This window comes from Anastrepha ludens, chromosome 5, assembly GCF_028408465.1.
Source record: "Anastrepha ludens isolate Willacy chromosome 5, idAnaLude1.1, whole genome shotgun sequence".
Lineage (NCBI taxonomy): Eukaryota > Metazoa > Arthropoda > Insecta > Diptera > Tephritidae > Anastrepha > Anastrepha ludens.
Genome location: NC_071501.1, coordinates 41918952 through 41940925, shown reverse-complemented (window position 1 = coordinate 41940925; position 21974 = coordinate 41918952). Strand labels below are relative to the sequence as shown.

The 21974-nt window shown below is 36.6% G+C and overlaps 1 protein-coding gene across 1 annotated transcript in view; it reads right to left on the bottom strand.

Moving 5' to 3' along the window:
- Positions 1-21974, bottom strand: part of LOC128862813 (cell adhesion molecule Dscam2-like) — a 187089-nt gene that overhangs the window by 70479 nt on the left and 94636 nt on the right. The window contains 5 exon segments of the mRNA XM_054101566.1: positions 7619-7777; positions 13427-13537; positions 13872-14031; positions 20876-21012; positions 21654-21858. Of these exon segments, the coding sequence (XP_053957541.1) occupies positions 7619-7777; positions 13427-13537; positions 13872-14031; positions 20876-21012; positions 21654-21858 (772 nt within the window).

Below are 21974 nucleotides of genomic sequence, written 5' to 3'. Positions count from 1 at the left end.
CGATTTTTTTTTAGTTTTACAGTAGAGGCCCCCCTTAAATAACTATAGCAATAGAATTTATTTGCAATTTTTACCAATTTATTTGTTTCTAAGTTTTTTTTAGTAATTCTTCGTGAAAATATATAGTTGTACATTCACCTACAAAAGCTAGAGAAATGCAAGTTTCATATTTTGTGAATATATTAAGAAATTTCGGAAACTTGACTTCTAAATTTAATACTTTTAATCAGAATTTCTAGAAAAATTACAAGTATGCAGTTTAAAGTAGTTGAAAAATCGCATTGATTTTTCATAATTTTTTATCGCCGAGGAATTGCACATTTGCTCCATATAAAAAATAAAAAAACACCGAGAAAACTGGACAGGTTGGCAGGAAAAAAGTTGTGAAAAATCAACGTGTTTTTGTGCCACTTCAAACCTTGATTTAATTTGTTTGACAGTTTTAAGAAACAAAAAACTGTATTACATATAGAAACATAACTCTCTGCACATATTATTGCTTCTAGTCGGAGCATAGGGCTATATCTTGCATACTTGAAATTCTTTAAAGAATCTTTATTAAAAAGTGTGATATTTTGATGAACATTTGTCGGAATTTTTTTACAAAAACTGATTAAAAAGTGTGAATTTTAGATGAAAATGTGTTAAAATTTTTATAAATTTTCACAATGTTTGAAAATTGCATTTGCAATCGTGGTCGGAAAATTAATGGAAATAAGGTTCCAACTCATTTCAAATCGCTCTTATGCTCCAGACGATACTCCCTCGGACTACTACTTTTCCCTAATTTGAAGGAATGGCTGGCGGGAAAAAGATTTTATTCAAACGAGGAGGTTATTACAGAAACGAATGACTATTTTTTATACTTGGAAAAACACTATTACTCGGAAGGTATCAACAAACTAGAACAGCGTTGGACGAAGTATATAAGCCTAAAATGAGACTGTGTCGAAAAATAAAAAAATGAAGTAGTTTTTATTTTTGCACGGACCTTTCAAACCTCGACCTTCGAAGTTTCTACAGTGTGAACTAGTTTGTTATTGTTAAGATTTTTTAGGGCAGATTTAAAAAAAAGTTTTATTTATTACCGCTTTAAAATTAAAAAAATATATATTTACTAAACATTTTTTATAATTTCCAATTTTCATTTTGGTGTTTTTTTGCTAAAAAATGGTATAATATCGATTTGCAATAGGACAGTGTATACTATTTTGTTAAAAAAATTGTTTAGCCCAGTTTTAAAGAAAATTATATTATAAAAAATTATTTATTAAAATTTTAATATTAAAAAAAATAATAGTTACTAAAATTTTTTTAATTTCCAATTTTTCTTAATTTTGGTGTATTTTTTGCTTCATTTAAAATGAAAAAAAAAAATTATTAAAATTTTTTTAATATCCAATTTTTTCTTAATTCTGGTATATTTGTTTGCTTCATCTAATTTTAAATTAAAAATATATAATATATGTTTTTTTTAATAAACAGGGTATATTATTTTGCCATTAAACATTTTTAAGGCCAGAATTAAAAATATTAAAAAAAATATATTTATTAAAATTTTAAAATTAAACAAAAATATTTATTAAAATTTTAAAATTAAAAAAAATATAGAATTTAGAAAAATATAAAATTAAGAAAATTATAAAAAATATTTATTAAAATTTTAAAATAAAAAAAAAAATAATATTTATTAAAATTTTTTTAATTTCCAATTTTTTTTAATTTTGGTGTATTTTTTGCTTCATTAAAATTTAAATTAAAAATGTGCAAAACTTTTTTTTTTAATAAAACATATAGTATATTATAATATCGATTTGCAAACTTTTTATACCAAGTATTTTTGTTTTGTACAAGGCTAATTTTCAAAGCGTTGGCAGTACGAGGAAATATGAAATACACAAAAATATAAAATAGGTTTAAATTTTTTTTAAATAGGTTTCTATTTTTTTACCATAGAAGAAATTTAGAACGCAATATCATAAAAACAAAAAAACTTTGTTTTCTTGGACCACCCTAATGTACCTACATACAACTATGCATATGCGCAATAATCGAGGAAGGCAAAATATGGCACTGACAGAACCTCCAAAGTGATATGAAGGAACTTTTTTTTGTCTATTTAAGTATAGAAATATATATGTGTATGAGTGCAGGTTTGGGAAGCTCAGCCATGCTCGAGGACTTGAAGGAATTTAATGTGAGGAGTTGGACGTGTAGAGTTTTGATGTGCATGTGCATGAAGTTGGTGGTGCTTGGTGCCGCGATGCGTATGCAACTGTTGATTGCCGACTACAGAAACTTTATTGCATTCTTATGAGGTAAAAATTGGCAGTGTTTTAATAGCTTTAATTTTATGAACGATTTTTATATTATAAATATTATGCTCGTCGTGCGAATTTGTGTGTTTTTTTAATAATTCTACTGATGTGTACATACTTTTACATACTTATATATGCAGTTATTGCTGAGTATGCGAGTGCTTGTAAAAATATGTGCTCTCAAATATCCTTAATTAACATTTATCATTGCATTTTCACATTTCATCAATATTCAGTGCGACATGTCAAAGAAAACTCAATGCATATTCGAAAATATTATTTTTGTGTGCGTAAAAAAGAATAACAACAAAATACAATAATTGGAATGACCTGTATGTTGTTGATAGTGTGCAGGCCAATAAAGAAAAGCAAACAACAACATATAGCGCACGAAATACATGCACACAGGACAAACAGAGAGATAGAAGTGAGGTGGAGAAAAACACGAATATTGAAGTTTTTTAACAAATTTAAAAAAAGGGAAGAGGAATAGAGCAAAGCACGAAGAAACGCAGCTGTTCAATTAAAATAGTTTCTGTTGCGTATGAGTGAGTGTGTGTGTGGGGGGAGGGGCATCTATGTGTGGTGTGCGTCTATGTGTATTTGAGCTTTATTTTTCTTTCATTTGGCAGGTGGTCAACTCAATCATCATTTTTGTAGAGAAGAAAAATATCGGCATGTGCGTGTATTTGTTTCTCATACATGCATATGTATGTATGTGCGCTAGTGTATGGTATGTATGTGTATGTATGTATGTAGCTGTGTATTTTTAGCAGGCTTGCTTAAAAAATGCATTTTACAGGTATGTAATTGAAAGAGCGTCAAGTAAAAATGCGAAAATATTTTTTATGAGTTGCGAATTATTCAGTACAAATGAAAAATAGTTGATATTTTGAATAGCGTGCAAATTTAATTTAATATTTATACTACATATACAATATGTTTTTTGTTATTTTGCTCATTTCAGCATATTTTGCATATCAAATGGTTATCGCCGTTTTGATAAGAATGTGCAGAGAATTTTCTTAAATTTAAAATATTTGTATAGAAATTTATTTATTATTTGGAATTTAAAATATTTGTATAGAAACGTTGAGTGCCGGGTGGGCAGTTTCTGTTTTCTTTTCTCGAAAAAATGTCACCTTATTATACAACAACATTGCGAGAATGTTGTCTTAAGCTGTGCGAAAGCGTTGCATATTTTATATGAGGAAAAAAGCTAGAAAAACTTAACCATTCCTCAAATCGTAAATTGAATATACAATAATACAATTTAATAATTCACTTCCATTTTCTGCAACCGGTTGAGTGCAACATTTCAGTACAGAACAAGAAAATTTTACAGCTCAGGCACAGAGCAGAAAATATGCAACATTACTACAAGAAAAGAAAACGCTACCAGATTTAAATTTACTGAGACCCATTTTCTCAACTGCCTGTCATTTACATATTTATTTTATAGTAGTGAATACATTGAGAAGCCCAAAGTAGGTAGGTGGCGCTGTCGTAGTAGAAATTTAAATATGTGCGTTAGGATGTGTCACCAAACACAAAAATGCGGTTTTTCCAACGGAACTATAAGAGTTAAAATATTTTAAGATTTCGGCTAAAATATTTCGAAAAAATATTAATATCTAATATACGTGAACTGAACCGATTTAAAACTTCCTTCAAAAATCGAGTTTTTGTATCTAAAACTATTTTTCAAAAATATTTTTTTCCCAAAATTGTTTGCATAAAAGTACTTAAAAATTTAATCAATAAATTGTATAATTCCGATAGAAAAAGTTATCATTTTGTGTTTTTTTTTGTATGAAGAGTGATGCACCCTAATGCACATAAACATCTCTGCGACCCCTACTTACATAATAGGCAGTTACGAGCGCGAAAGTGCATTTAAATCATGGTAAAAAAGTTCGGAAGACGTGGTCAATATCTGACCGTTAATTATTCTCACCGAATTTCAAAGAATCAGCTAATTGGCTGACGTAATAGGGGTCGCGACAGCGTTTTGTTTACGAAAAAACTGAGATTGTGTTGGTAATGTACGAAAAAAGTCAACACAGTCCTCACTCGCCCAGCTTTGTTGCCGCCTGGAAAACTGATAGGACGAATGTGTGAATGCGTGTCAAACAAGTGGGCAGAATTCTGCTGCCGAATCCCCTAGTGACGTGGTAACCGAAGTTAATCCCACAATTTAATTTTTCACTACAGCGGAGGGCCAGACTGGTAATCTATCATCCTTGAATTTAAATAGCATTTGAATTTGAACATTTAAAAAAGAATTCAAGAAAATAGAAAAGGATTTTAAAGACCTTAAGGATTTTTTCCCAACTAAATTCTAACATTACAGTTCACTTTCTTATACCAATAAACGCATTATGGTGGTACCAAAGCCTTGCTAAACTCTCGCGCCAACAGTAAAAGAACAAGGAAGCCTACAATTAAGATTAGGTATCTTGCTGATTGTAAAATTTTGTGCAGCTGTTGGCCTTCATCTATGGTGAAAACCGAAATGGAGCGAGTAATTTTATCGATGGTATTTTTTATTATATCAAATTAAATTCAGAAAATAAATAGAATTTAAATGAATTAAGTCAATTCAAATGCACTCTTATCTTTTCAATAAAAGCTTGAAAGAGTATAGAAAAGGTTAGGATTAACCAAGTTGTCCTGCAAAATAACTGTCCGTCCCGATCCCGATGTTATGATCGCATCCACGGCCTACGACTACCATAAATTGTATTAAAGCCCTCTTTGGCTTCAATAAGCATTAATTTTATAATATATTTCACAACCAACAAAAGCCTGTTTATCCACCAAGAAATATGGTATTTGCTTTCATCTGCTGCTTTTTTGGTTATATGCGGCAATAGTTTCATTGTGGTACCGCGGTAACTTTCCACGTCACGTCAGTTAAAATCATTACCGCAACGAACATAAAGGCCCCATGGTGACCGACCTATAACTTTGGCTGCCACGTCAACGCAAGGCGAATTGAATACAGGAGGTCGCGTATTCCGAAAACTGTTACTCTATTTTTCGCGATTTTGACAAGTGTGACGTCAGGCTCCTTACCAATACAAAACTAACGAATAAAACGAAAGATGAGAGCTTGCATGTTAGTGAAAATTGAGTGAATGACTTGGTAACATTTTCATTTGTGACATTTAAACTATACGAACTAATGAAAACGAAGTGTAGCACCAAATGCAATTTTTTTGCGTTTTTATATGCATGATGCCGTGACAAGCAAGTGTGTGTGTGTATAGTTTCTTGTGTTTGGTAGTTTTTACTCCTTTCGCCTACTCTTCCTCGTCACAAAAAACAAGCAACTCCCTTTCTTTTGTTTGTTTATTAATGGAGCCTGACGATACCGTGAATTCGGAAGGCGCAATCTCTTATTCTGTCATTTTTGGACTACCACGACACTGGGCAAGATTGGTAGAATACATGATTGTGCCTTCCAATTTGCTGTATTGTCTGACTCGGTGAGTACAAAAACAAAAGGAGGGGAATTACTTATTTGTGAAGAGGAAGATTAGGCGAAAGTAATAGAAACTACCAAACAGTTCGATATTATTTTACAGTCTTGCAAGAAAGATATTTATCAGCTGATTGTAAAATTGTTGTGCAGCTGAGTTCACCCTCGTCAACGAGTACTCGGTAGTAGAATTCTGCCAACTCATTTCAAAGGTACAAGGTGGCTGATGAATTTTGCTACATTAAGAAGATCAAAATTCCAAGCGAATCGGCAATTCTGCTGCATTCAGTTTGTTAACCATTTGAATTTTGTAGGGAAATAAGTCTAAATCTTTGTGCATTATTGTTTGCAAAGACTGTCGGCTGACACCAAGTTGAGCAGATAAGCTTCTTGTTGAAACCCTTGGATTGCTTTGTATAGCTGCAGCTACAGCAGCGATCGTTTCCTCCGTCCGAACTGGTGGGTTTCGATGATAAGGCCTTCTTGCGACTGTTCCTTGCTCAGCAAAATTATTCACCAGTCTCATTATGGTCCGTCTGCTCGGGGGATCGCCGCCAAACATCCGCCTGTACTCTCTCTGTACCAAAACTACGGACTCCAGTGCGTGATAGCGGCGGACTATCCAAATTCTTGTTTGCGTGTCCCAGTTATCCATTTTAATAAATTTTAAAGATCAATCTGCAAATTAAAACAAAAATGGAACAGATAACTTAAAAAGAAAAAAAAATATTCAATTTTTTTTTGGTAGCGGTTTTCATCAGCCACCCTGTATTTACACACTCGTCCAATCATCTGTTGTTTAGACGGTAACTAAGTAACAACATAATATCAGTTGTTTCGTAAACAATCCGTTGTCATGGCCCCGGTTTCGTCAGCCGATCAGCTGATTCCTTCAAATTCGCTGAGAACCAATTACGGTTTGCTCGTGGCTACACCTCTAAAAATGTTTTCTCCACGGATTTCAAATACAAAGCGCGCCACCTTTAATGCTCAACGCAAAACTTGGTATCAAACCACCGTCGTAAAAACACCAAAAATTCAATAAATATTGTAAATAAAAATATTTAAATTATAAAATGCAGCATTGTTAAGTTGAAATGCTTTATAATTGAATATTATTGGAAAAATGACGAATTGGAAGAAATTTACGATGCTCGCTTTATCGTAAGCCTTAAATTTTATTCGTTCTCATGACAACCTATGCGCAGCGCACTACAAATGTATAAAAAATTTTACAGAAAAGGTATCTTAACTTGTAGACTAAACAGTCTAGAGGCTTTTAATAAAAATGTCTCACTTACATAAGTGAAATTAAAATTAAAGTAAAATAAAGTTTCCAAATATATCTTCAAACATGTTCTAAAAAATGTTTTATAATTTTTATATTTTTATTTTAACAAATACCTGCCATGTTTTGTTACCCTTCGAATTGTGAAAAATGTTCTTCAACCTTCAAATATTCCCGAGCTTAATACTGCCACATAGTTTTTTAATTACTAACTTTTCCAATACCCACAACGATTAACCGAAATTAATTTCGACAATTTCTAACGAGCAGTATTTCGTACTCTTATAAGTGCATACTTGTATGCAATTCGAGTATTTGGGTTTTGTTTGTTTGTTATTGAAGTTTTCAAATTTAGCAACTCTCGTGTGCGCACCGCACAAATATCAACGTTGTGGTTTTTCATTAACTACTCCAGACAAATTAAAACTAGTCTGCTGAAATAGCCGAATTTGCAGCAACCCAACATATCCCGAAAATGGAAATACCAATACCAACATAACCTTACAGCTTCAATCAACTTCAACTCACCCAAAACTTTCACCTCCACCGTACGTTGCGCCGTGTAGTTGTGCTTGTTGCGGGCGATGCAAGTGTAGGTGCCCTGGTCGGCGGTACGTTGCACATTCTCGATGAGAAGGGTACCGTTCTGCACACGCTGTCATATATTGGTTGGCAATCTGACGCCATCTGCAATGAAAATATGAGCGCATGAATGCGATGGCAAAAACAAAACAACACACATGCAAGTAAAAACATGTGCGCATATGTATGGATATGTATATTAGGGTGATCTATAATTTTTGGGTTATTCCATAACTGGACTTTGGGAAGTCCCGATTGGCATAATTAAAATTAGTCTACTCTCATGGAACTTTTTTATTTTCTGAGATTAAATTGTGAAATTTTCAAGAGGTATACATATGAATACAGGTTGGTTGAAAACTCTTGAAAGCGACATCCATCCATCTGTAGAGAAATTAAAACGTATACGCTATTTGAAATTGCATCTTTCATTTGAACATACAACGAGGGATGTCGAGTATTCTAATGCCTCCCAATAAAGAATTTCCATCTGGTCCTATTTTTGGCTAGCAATTTTAGTGCCTTCTACGGCTCCAGTTTCGACTTCCTTGGGAATTTCCGTTGCAAATGTTTGCAGTGCATGGTCTATCCACCTCTACTTTTGTAATTTGATATGGCTGGCCATTGGCTGCAAGTTGCACTTTTTATATAACTCGTCGTTGCTAATGACGTTTGGCCACCACACCTTGAGATTCGCCGGAGATATCTGTTTACAAAACTTTGAACTTTTCCGCAGTTCCAGTAGATACCTCTTCTATCATCATCGACGGAATTGTGTGGGATGTTATCAACAACTATAAGAAAGCGGATCGGACATCCTTTGGTAAACACCTGCGCTGGCTGTGATGCTATCTGAGAGCTCGCCATTGTGTAGTATTCTGCACTTGAAATCCGCATATTGTGCTCGGATTAAAGCTGTCAGCTTCTGAGGGAGAGGGGTGTTAGATGAGTAGCTTTGATGGGACTTGTGAAAAGGTGGTTAGTATCGTGCGGGGGGCCTTCAAATGCTGGACATATGTTTAATATGTCGGGGTCCATTCTGGATAAGTGGGAGTTTAACCTGTTACAATATCTAGAACGTAATTGTCGGTGTATGCGGTTAAACGCCGTGCAATAATCAACGAAAATCAGTTGACGGGTCGACTGCCATTCGTTCATTAGCATAATCTGGTCAATACATGAACGGTTTGGACGAAAACCAGCTTGCTGAGTTCTCAGAGATTTGCCAAACCTTGAAACCAGTACTTTGGAAGTGATGAATAGAAGCATGATTTCGCAGTAACTTTTACACTGGGAAAGGTTGCCTTCTTTTGGGAGAACAATCAAAGTATTCTGCAACCAATCCTCTGGAATATTTTCTTTCATCCAAATAAAGCTGAATAGAATATTGGATGCAAGAGTTTCGCCGTGTACTTCAGGCACATTTTTAAAATTTCAGCCTATAATCTGTCGTAGCCCGGCGATTTGCTCATTTGTGGTGTATCTTTAGGATGTTTCATACCCTATGACCAAACTGTGACCTTTTCTGGATACATTGGTAGGTCTTGCAATTCTTCTGGCTGATCTTCACTCCAAAATCGAGAATTCTGCTTATTATCGTACCCATTGATCCAAAAATGAGCTTCGTCGCTGAACACAATTTTTCGATAAAAAAGTGGATCTTTGTAAGACGATTCATGGTTAAATTATAGACCAAACTGAAGATGTTTGACAGTGAAACAAAACACGAAACGTGCGCCAGCTGTTAAAACTAACTGTTTAAAAAGATAATAGCTAAAAAATCACCCGTTACAACCTTACTTCATCTTTCAGGCAGCAGACGGATTCCTCTGAGTAAAAATTCGAGTTCTTTTGACTTCATCTATTCATTGAGCCAGTTTGCGATGCTCTCGTAAGAAGTGAACCGCTCTCTAATAAGGGCTGACTGCATTGATCGAAATAGATGATAATTCGAAGGTGCAATGTCTGGGGATACGACGGGTAGGGCACGATTTCGCTCTAAATATTTCTGGGCCGATTTAGCAACGTGTCACGCCTGGCGTTGTCATGTAACAAAATTAGTTTGTCATGTCTACCGTACCATTCCGGTCGCTTTTCTTTGAGAGCTCGATTCAAACTCTTTAGCTGCAGTCGGTAACGATCGCCAGTGATGGTTTTAGATGGTTTAAGGAGTTCATAATAGATGACACCCTTGTGATGCCACCAGATGCACAACATAACCTTTGAAGCATGAATATTTCTTTCGCTGTCGATGGCTCTGATTCACCTGGCAGGCACCAACTTTTTCGACGTTTAGAGCTATTATATTCGATCCATTTTTCATCGCTAGTGACGATGCGTTGCTGAAAACCTTTTCTTTTCTGCCGTATAAGAAGCATCTCACACGTCACCAAGCGTGTCTCGGTATCCCTCTCCTTCAATTGATGTGGCACCCAGTGACCTGCTTTCTGGACCATTCCCATCACGTGCAAACGTTTACCGATGGTTGATCCGTCAACATCCTCTCTTTAGACATATCATGAAGGGTTCGACATGCCCCTTCATTAAATAATTGTTGTAGTTGAGTACCTTCGAATTTTTTCTACTACCATAAATATTGATCAATATATGCCACTTTTCAGCTGCACTTTTCTTTAAAAGGTAATAATGAAGCACGTCTTCCCGGCCCTACATATACACCTTCAAACCACCAGTATGGGAAACTTATTTCCATACCCAATATAATATTCTTAAATAAATTTTACAGTTAATTTGAATCAGAATCGTTTGTGTACTCTGGAATGGTAGTAACGCATTGTGACTGGTATTTGGTTAAGATAACTATTAATTATTTGTTAACTTGTTAAAGTTGACAGCACTTTCCAGAAGTAGCAAGACTTGCTAGAAAAAGACTAGCAAGATGAAAATACATTTTCTAAATCTAAAAGCACTTCAATAATTGCAGTCAGACTAATAACAGAACGTACGACTATAACACAAATAGTCAATCGGGTTTAAAAATACCGAGAATTATTTGGCATTCAGTTTTTTTAAAACTATGGATTATATGCCCTCAAGGAAGCAGAATAAAAGGTATTCCATTCAAAGCGTGTGTTAAATTTTTCGATTTTTTAACGCAGTGTACACCAAGGTGTACAGTCTCTTTAGCAAGAAGACTGAAGTAATCGCGGATATCTGTCGTTTGGTAGAGAAAAACAGTGCAAAACATAATACATATGAGCTCTGAGAGTATGCAAATATTACGGAAGCAGATTGGATTCAATGTGGATCCGATTGTCATTAGATGATCAGGTTAGCCTACCATCACTTGGTGTTTTATCCAAGGAGAGGCCTTGTAGGTCATCTGCAGACTGAAACACAATGGGAACTGGTACGGTTCCTCGTACGTGACAAGAGATACAGTATGATGCTGCCAGAGGCGCAACTGTGGTCAAACTTAGAAATGAAGCCCGGTAAATACTGTTCCCGCATTTTGACGTATGGCTCCAGACCGAGCACGGTTCCGGCTATGTTGTCTACGTGGAATGAAGCGGGACAAAACTGCACTTCGCTCTTGGAATGCATGCATCTGTGTTTCATGCTGTTCAAGATGCGATGAACTTTGTTGTGGTAAACAGATGTAGAGGCAGACCTGTATGGGTCTGTAATGACAGCAAAGCTGCGTTCAACCACTTCAATGGTAGTCGAGTACTGTAAATCCAGGTTAAACTATGTCGGCGGGGTAACGAGATCTCGGGTTCCCACAACACACAAGGTGGGCATCTCAGAGACTGCGCTCTGCCCAGCATGTAGAGAGGAGGATGAGAAGGCGGACCACTTTCTGTGCGTCTGTCCGCCTTTGCTCGAATCAGGCTTGAGATTTTTGGCACTTATGTGTTAAGAAGCTACCTCCTGGGCTTCTTGGCACCACAAGACCTACTCAGATTTCTTCGGAGGTCGAGCAGATTTAAAGAAAATTAAAAAGGGAACCCGAGTGGAGGACTTAATTGTGTCTGAGTGCTGTTTTGGCTAGTCTGCCCGACAAAACAAAAGGATTTGTTTCAATATGAATCATATACATAATTCTGCGTATTTGGAGGCATAAAGATCAATTAAAAAAAAAGCAAACGTCTCTCTATTGGCTCATAATTTTCTACACTTGAGCACGCATCAAAGATTTTTAGTTTTTTAGAAATGGAAATCTGAGGGTTATTTATATATTTTAGCCATGTAGCATTTATTCCTGTTTTAGGGCCGTTTTCTTGTTTTTATTAAATTTAAATGCTCGCTGTAAAACAGTTTGAAGTTAATCAGTACGCCAAGATACTTAAATATATTCATTGGCAGTCTCTATATTTTCATCGCAACTTCCAACTGTGTGAAGCAGGAATTCTGCTGCACTCCCTAAACACCATACATTTAGATCATGACAAATTAAATTTAAGACGCCATTGAAAGCTATAATCTCATATTGGATCGGCCATATCCTGTCGTTTGGTCGGCGACTCTTCAAGAAGTACTAAGTCATCAGCGTACATCAGCTACATTTATTCCACCTGATAGAAATTCGAAGGAAAATAAGATCGAATTTAACAGACAACCTTGTCTAACTCCTTACAGTTATACTATGTAAGTTTCCTTTACGATTTTTGAATTTGACTACTTTCTCAATTTGATAACTTTCTTCAACTGCTTTTCCACTATTCTTCATATTCCACTTTCGAATTTGCCTGCTTTTCCGATTCGAGATCTTTCACACAAAAAAGTGAAATTATTTTGCTTGCAATGTCTGTCCGCACCTTTAGACATTATATATATATATAATTGGCGCGTACACCCTTTTTGGGTGTTTGGCCGAGCTCCTTCTCCTATTTGTGGTGTGCGTCTTGATGTTCTTCCACAAATGGAGGGACCTACAGTTTCAAGCCGACTCCGAACGGCAGATATTTTCTTTTTTATGAGGAGCTTTTTCATGGCAGAAATACATTCGAAGGTTTGCCATTGCCTTCCGAGGGGCGACCGCTATTAGAAAAATGTTTTTCTTAATTTTGGTATTTCACCGAGATTCGAACCTACGTTCTCTCTGTGAATTCCGAATGGTAGTCGCGCACCAACCCATTCGGCTACGGCGGCCGCCTTTAGACATTACTTTACTTCTTTCTAAAGCGACTTTTTAAATATATTTTTATTTTTCTAAAGCCGTCGTCACCTTTTGGGACACAATATACCATATATTTTTAATATTTTCAAAACCAAGGATATTCTCCCTGTCGTTTTGTTTCACTTACTCTTTCTGATACTAGTTTCAATCTAAAACGTAACTGCCTGCCTGCATTTAAACTTATTTTTATCTTAATATTTTAAATAAAGTTCGAAACTGATTTTCCAGCGTTGTCACTCAGCGAATCACCCTAGTACGATTGCATATAGATACATACATTTCCATGTGCATACATGCAAATCGGCTAAATATGCAAAGCCTAGGACTCGCCACTTGGCACATGCTACATGCCACATGCCGCATGCTTTTATACAATATGTAATAAACCCGTAGAGCGGAAATACCCGCAGAAAGAGAATTTCATTCGCAACGTCCCCTATTGCTGATGACTGGCAACAGTGCAGCTGCTGTGACCTGTCAGTAAAGGACACACAAAACTACCTTCGTATTTACATCAGAATAAATGTACGTTCCTACCAATATGTGTATGTGTGGCTGTGTATGTGTGTGTATGCATGTTGGCAAATTAATAAATTTGAACGTGGATACTTTACCTTTCTCTATGATGATGCTGTCAATGGGATATCCTGCCACGGGACATTTTAGAAAAAATGTCTTTCCCGCCACTGCAGATAATTTCGGCATCAAGCGCACGTATGGCATACCTGTGTGTGAGGAATAGAGCGTAGAAGAGTAATGAAGAATTTTCGGTTGAGTAAATGTCAGCTAAACAAACAAATAAAAATACAAATTCAAATTTCAGCGTAAAAGCCAGACTTTCATTTCAGGCAAATGCTCCAAGTATTTCAGCATCCTGTCTATCAAGCTAAACAAAATTGCTTGACTTTGCACATTTAGAAGTTATTGCATTTATTTTGTTATTGCTTTTAGTATGACTTTGCTGTTGTATGTAGCTGTTCTTACGTACACCGCACGCATACTTGCTTGTATTTGTACGTATGCATCTATGTATTGTTGTGTGTGTGTAACTCGACTCACCGTATATGTTTAAACGCGCCGAATGCGATGTTTCACCTGCGCGCGAAATTGCCTTGCACTCATATTCGCCGCCATCCTCCGACTTCACCGCACTAATGTTGACATGGCTTATAACATCGCCGAACATTGTGACATATTGGCCAATCATGAGTCGATCGTTCTGTGGGGAAATTGAAAATAAAAAGTTCTGTATTATTGAAGGATTTTATTTGAGATGATGTATCAGAATAAATATGGAATAAAGGATGTTTTCAATGCTCTCAATTCAACTAAACAAAAAAGCTTTCAACAATAAACCAACTTCTTAATTTGTATTCTAAAATAGCTTCTCGAGCTGCCTTATAATGTAAATAGTTAAATGTGTGTACGATCTAGCGGTAGTATCAAATGGTTTTATATTTTGCTTCAACGGCGTTTTCATTTGAGCGTTGATTGAAATGTGAGTTTCTTGAAGGAAAGAGATAGGAAGGACAAATCCTTTCATTAATGTTTTACTTTTTCACTTCTCAAGAGATTCCTTAAGCTAAGCTGAGGAGTTTCCATTAGCACATTAATAATTTTCATGCGGGGATAGTAACTTTTTAGGATACTACAGGATCCGGCACTCGAAGTGTAACCAACTTCAGACCGCTCGCGCAGCTGATGCCCGTGCATAGGGCATCAGCTCTCTGTTAGTTGGCTAAATGACAGTAAAGAGTATAGTTTACAAGCGTGAGGAAGCATTTTGACGAGAGTAAGCGCGAAAAAAGAATATCAATAATCGATTTCAAACGTAAGAGTGGGATTGAATTATATTTGGCTAGAAAATCACAACCAGCGATTGTTCGTGAACTCGAGCACTTTATAATAAATAAAAATTTTGTTTATCGCACCATTACTCGTTACAATGATACTGGTAGTATCACGAAACGCATGAAGGTGGATATCAAAAGACTGCAACATCACGTGAAATCGTTCAAAACGTGAAGAAGCGACTTGAGCGAAGTCGACTTGACTCAAATACTGACGGGAAATTGTTGCTTCAAATCATTCCTTTATAGACTTAAACAAGAGGATTATGCGCTCTGCACTTTATGTGCAAAGGAAGTAACTGAAGACACTGAACCCTGTTTATTTTCAGTTTCAGTTTGCAAACAAAAGAAAACCTCGAGCTTGCGGGTAGGGCAGACCACTTTATGTTGAAAACCAGGTTGATACTATATTTGAGTCAGCAGAAAGCTGTTCCATTATGAGCAACATGGCAACCAGTATGTAAGTAGTAACAAAATTGCATCGCGCAGAACAGATCTGAAGAACTTCATAGAAAGGTAAGGAAAATGGGACAAAGCTTTTTTTGTTTAAAAATATGTTCCTTTTTTAATTTTAGTAATAATTGGAACTAATTGATAAATCTAAATAATGTAAGAATAGTTTAAGCCTGGTTCGGAGCCGAAGAAAACGAGAAAGAAAAAATGATTTCAAAAAATTCATCAGGACAATGCGTTGTGTCACAATAGCATTTTGACAATGGCTAAAATCTATGAGCTTAAGCTCGCATTGTTGGAACATCCATCGTATTCACCAGATTCGGCCCCTAGCGACTTCCATCTGTTTCCAGATCTAAAAACATCCATGCGGTTTTCATCAAATGATGAGGTCATAAAAGTTGTGGAAGCGTATTTTGTAGCCCTTCCAGATTCTCACCTTAGGGATGGAATTCATAAATTGGAATCTTCTTGGAACAATTGTATTGATGTTCAGAGAGCCTATTGTAACTGCTTTCGATTCATTAATTCTCTGCTCGCTAAAAAACTCCAATGCTCAAAAATTTTAGTACACCAAGTGATCAAATGGCATGCTTAGGCCAGTGCTTCCAAATATAAGTTAACACATATTTGTGTTACATTTTTGCTGACTTTCAGGCCGCCATAGCCAAATGCATTCGCTAATGCACTGGTTTGAAACTCCGTGTACGAAAAACGAATTGATAAAAAAAATTGTTTCCAATAGCGGTCACTTCTCGGGAGAAAATGTCGAGCCTCCGTGTGTATTTCTTTCGTTTGGAAGTGGCGTGAAACTGTAGGTAATCCTGTATGTGAAAAACATCAGGATGCACAGCACAAACTGTAATACACAACCGACGTCACCAAACAAAAAGCAGTCCAAGAAGTTTTTTTGAAGAGCAATATGCGCCTTACATCGCTATAACATTCAGACCTTTTAACTCTACCTAATACATTTTTCTATACTTGGCTTTTTGTTAGGTATTTGGTCCCGTTTCACCTCTAATTTATCCCTGCCACTAGCAGGGATCTAGCTTTTCCACTGTAAAAATGCACTCAGCTGTTTGCATTGCCTGTCGGGAGGTAACCACTATTAAAAATAATATATGGTTCTGTCATTTAAAAAATCATGACTACACTTACGGTGACTTACAACCTGATAAAGGCGTATGACAGTCACGCACAAGCCCACAACTGGTTCTTTACATTTTTGAAAAAGCCATTACATTTCGCTAAGAACGGCATACTCTCGAATAATTTCTGCCCATAAAACACTTATTTCAATACCGCGATTTGAACAGAATATTGAAGAGATTTATTGTTTAAATTTCTTCGTGAAAAACAAATACGCACCTCAACAAAAAATGTTAACAGAAAACTTTGTAATGCTTATATTTGCATAAGAATTTTATTTTTATTTGCCTATTTGAATTTTAACATAAATATCAAGTCCAGAGTGTTCAAAATTTCTCAAAGCTAAAGTTTGTTCTTATATTTGCCCTTTGTTTTGCCTTTTCGATGCTTTTACGCATATGTGGAGAATAGTAAGGTTGAGCTGCGATAGTAGTAGTTGTTTTTATAGTTTACAGGCTCTGCTCCCACCACTGCTGCTGCGTGGCTGTTATCAAAGAACACGGACGCAAAGCGCCAAAGCACCACAACAGCAGTGCATCCAGCACCACAGCCACATTCTCCGTATTCTTTACAACTCCAAAGTAGAAAGGGCTATGAAATGGCTCGCATCTTTGCAACGGCATTGGTGTGCCAATCCAAACGCTAGACGGTGATGATGGCATTGCTAAAGTTGTGGCGTAGAGAAATATGCACGTAACGGGTGTATTTCTAGATGTAGATGGTATCTGTCTAAATAGTTATTCAAGGAAATTTATGTTTGGGACACTTATGTCCGAAAAACTAGAAGAACTAGAACACGTTGATGACATCACCCTCCTTGCTATGTAAAGGTTGAGTGGATAACATTGGCGAAAAACAGTCTTCGCTCGAGATATAGTAGGTAATTTCTTATAGATAGTTAAGACGCCTAACGCCAAGTTGGTAACGCCAAGTTCAAATCCCAGCAGATTGAAAATACATTCGACTGTAGATAAGTTCGAGATAGCGAATTATTGGAAATACGAGTATAAGTTGTGCGGCAAGTTTTCGTCTGATATCAATTGGTATAGGAATTTTTTTAAAATGTTATACATCTTGGACATGACACCTTGGATGGTCGACACAAGTAAGACTGGAGTTAATAAAAAACAACCAAGACGTGATTTCTGGAATCAGAGTGCAATTCAAAATTTTTCCAGCTTCAGCTCGGTGGGTATAATTGAACACCTAAGGAGTTCATACGCAATATGACGAATTGGTGTAAGCCCACGATTACTTTCATGGGTTGTATTTATTCAATACGAGTTCATAGTGTGCGTGCCAAAGAAAGCATTACTTCTGTGGAAGTGAATATGTTCAAGGTTCCAAATTTGTTTATTTGATAGCGACTAAGTCTGCTCCCGAGCGCTACGTGGAATATATTCTACGAGATCCAGAACGTACTGTAATTTTACTCTCACCGAATGGGCAGGAAATTCACTTTTTACAATGAAATCATGTTTAACGGAGAGTTATTTTTAGGCTTAATTAGTATTTGAAATTATTAAATTGTCATATTTTGAGTAACGAGAGTCTTACAAGAATCAATTACATTTTGAAAACGTGGAGGTATTAGTGGTTCAAACATTTTTAGTACTGAGAATGGAACTTCATATTATGACTAGAGACTTTCTGTTTCATCAGTCAGCAGGACGTTGATATATAGTTTCGGAAAGTATACTCCGTTGAGTGAATTCTAGAAGACCGAATGATTTGAAGAAATGGGTACATCACTTGACTGCCTACATAACGTAATGTCAATGATTAAGGATACTTTGTCATGTCAAACCATTGATCTATGCAAATAAAACAGCTATGATCAACTACGCGGGATTCAAAATTCGGTGCATTATTCAAGAAATAAGATGTTAAAGATGATTATATCGGTTGTGTTTTCTTCGCCTTCTTCATTCGCGCGATTACCGCTTAAGCGATTTTCGCCGAGCTTAACAAAGCGCGCCAGATGGACACGCCAAGTCCTTCTCTATCTGATCTTTTAATATACAGAGGATGGTTTTTTCGTCTGCTATCACAGCTGATACCGCATCGAATACTTTCAAAGCCATACCGCTTGTAGCCTTTCGGATGAGTTGACCGAGCCAACGGAGCCGCTCGATCTTTACTCGGTAAACTATGCCTATGTCGTCGTGCAGCTCATTGTTCCATCGCCTACGATACTCGAAGTCACCAATGTGCAAAGGTCCAAAAATCGTCCGCAGAATCTTTCCCTCAAACACTCCGAATAATCCAGGGTATTGTGATCGTCTAAGCTTCTGTACCATATGTTAGATACGCTAGGACGGGCATGATGAGCCCTTATAGAGTGTTAGTTTTGTTCGTCAAGAGAGGAGCTAACAGCTCAATTGCCTACTTAGTCCAAAGTAGCACTTGTTGGCAAGAAAGTTTTTCCGTGGATTTTTAAGGCAGACATTGTTATCGGTGACAAACGAATAGTGACATAGGTGTCAATACGCAAGTACGCCGATCGTTTTTTTCTAGATTTACTTCTTTATCCAGCTAAGCTGAGGTAAAACTAACAGCAAGGTTGTTACGGCCGATGTTTGAATATCATCGGCATATGCCAGTAATCCAAGGCTATTTTAATAAATATGTAGTACCTGAGCGTGTAAATTCTGCGGCTGGTACAATCTTCTCCAAAATCAGATTAAAGAAGTCGCATGACAGCGAGTCCCTCTATCTGAAATCTCGTTTAGTATCAAATAGATCTGAAAAGCTTTTTCCAATTCTGATGGCTCATATTGAACAAAGTAATCTGGTGAAGTCAGGCTAGGCTAAGTGGTAGTCCGTGAGAGGCCCCACAATACTGGTCGCCGTAGCCGATTGAGATGGTGCGTCACTAACATTTGGAGTTCAAATCTCCGTGCTTGAAACATCAAAATGAAAAAGGTTTTTTCTAATATCGTTCGCCCCTCGGCAGGCAGTGGCAAGCCTCCGAGTGTATTTCTGCCATGAGAAAAGCTCCTCATAAAAAATACGCGCCATTCGGAGTCGGCTTAAAACTATAGATCCTTACATTTGTGGAGCAACATCAAGACGGGCACCACAAATGGGAGGAGGAACTCAGCGAAACAGCCAAAAAGGCAGTAAGTGCCAATTATACTATATATGGTATAAGTATTTATAGAAAACTGATCGCTCTTCGACAGGCAATGACGCACCACCGAGTATATGGTTGGCGTGAAAAAGTTTCCGTAAGTACCATACACCGTTCAGAGGAGGACTAAAACTGCTAGCTTCTTCATTTCTTAAATATCATCAAGTCCCCTATCATGAACTTGAGAAGAAGCTGGGTATTATTGGGCAATATTGGCAATTTAGTTTATCGTGTAGCTATTTTCAAAATAAATAAAAACACCCTTTGCATATATATGTGAAGTATATAGAAAGTTGTAGTGATGACGGTTGAAGACGAAGGCGTTGGAGAATTGGAAAGCGTACAACTCTGACGATGACTTTAATTTGCGTATCCTCTCGTGCATAACATCAAAATGCGAGTTATGCAAAATACTCGCCACGTCGCTTGTTCCAGCAGCCATCAGTAACAACTACAACAACAACAACAACAGAAATAATCATCTGCAACATTAAAAGAAAGCGTATATGCAAAGCAATAACGCTTAAGTGAAGCATGGAGAGGAATACCGACAGCAGCTCAGGCAACTGGTAAGAGCACCGGAGCCACAGGATAGCCAGATGTGATGTGTGTGTCTTCTACTACTATGTAGTTTATTTCTGTGGGCATGTGTGCATGTTCCGCGTTTGAGTATGTGTTGAAGTTGGTAATGAAATTCGAAAATATTCCAAGCATTGCTATGTTCAAGCACACGCCACAAGTATGTGGCAACTCCTCCAGTGGTTTCTAATACTTTTAGCATTGCTCTACTCTCATCTCCGCACTGTAGAATATAAAATTGACTTCACTATGCATCTTCCTGTGTGCGTGTGTGTGTGTGTGTGTGTGCGCCTGTTTTCTACAATATGTCATATTCAAACTTCTTGTTGACAGCACTGGCGCGTAGATGCCCCACTGAATCTATATGCATATCTATATATGTATGTGTGGAGGTGTATGTGCATACAATATCCGCAAATGGAAAAATTGAATTTGAAATATGAAGACGTTTCCAGCAGCAACAGCAAATGATACAGACAACCTGACTTCTATGAACGTGCACGCACTTGACTGACAGCTAAGTAATCGAGTTAATGTTTTTAATCCTTCGCTAATAAACAGTTATAGCGTAATGCAATTGAGGCCAGAGTATATTTAGCACACTTATTTTTTGTTTTTTGTTTTTATTTTGTTTTGAAGGAGAACCGCATTCTATTTAATTGTGGAATAAATAAATTCAACTTGCATAAGAAATAGTTGTACGTGTGTGCGTGTGTGTGTATAAAGATGTCTTCTAAGTTAATTCGAATGAGAACGACTGTTTTGCACTTCAGCGCCATGGAGATGAAATTTTGCCCAACTTAAGTTATCATTAGTCGGTTCAGTGAATGGGAAAATATTCCTATATTCCTCTAAGTATACAGTTATTTACATTTCTGAAACACTAACACACTTACATTTGGTAGTGGAAAACCATCTAAGTGCCAAACGATTTTTGGTGTTGGATTCCCGCTAGCACTGCACTTTAATGAGACTGACGGGCCAGGCTGTATGGTTTGTTCGATGAATTTATAAATTAGTTGTGGTGCCACTTCTGCAAGAAAATATAGAAAAAAAATGTTACTTATTTATTTTGTTTAATATATGGGAAATAACACTGAATCTCTATATCTTAAGGGAACAGATACCTGTACCATAAAATTTCGAAAACAAATTTTTTTTTTGCATAAAATGTTAACATAATCCTTTAAGAATATGTCAAAAAATTTTTAGAATGTTAATTTAAGTATTTCTTATACAGGGTGGGCCATATAACGTTTGCTTTTTGAACCATCTATTTTTTTGAGAATGGTAACACAAATCAATCAGTCTGAAACACTGTCAACAAACACGGGTACTTACTGAACCGCCCTCGTATAAGAGTTGTGGTTCATTTCGATTTAATAGTCACCGACTCATATTTTGTCACCAGAAATAATGAATTTATTTAGCGACTGCAGATCATGCAGATCCTGTTGCCAGTACGCCGTACTCAGCACAACTACATTGATGGCCTGATCGAATTGGCATCTCCTAGTTGTGGAAAGCATAGCCAACTTTCGCACTTTATTGAACTAGTCCCAAATCGCTTTATGGCAAATTCGTTCAATCTGGAGGGATTTTTAATTCTGATGCTAATACTGAGTTCTGTTGCGTAAAGAGTAAAAGAAACACTACTTTCGAATTCATACCCACCTCCAAGTCGTAGTTCGGCAGTACCCTGAGCAGATTCCAGATCATTTTTCACGATGCACTGGTACATGCCCTTGTCCTCCTTTGTGATAGAGGTAATGCGTATATTTTCCGTAGACAGCAGACGCACACGCGCTCCTGAACGCAGTGGTTGACCATCTTTCAGCCAGATAATGCTTTGCTTTGGAAAGCCCGAAATACTGCAAATCTAAAAGAAAAACAGAACTACCGTAAATTACCAGTAATTAAGAAAAATGCAAGCAACATGAAAAAGGCTTTACTTTTCGATGGTATTTTAATGGATTTCGCATTTGTAGATATTCA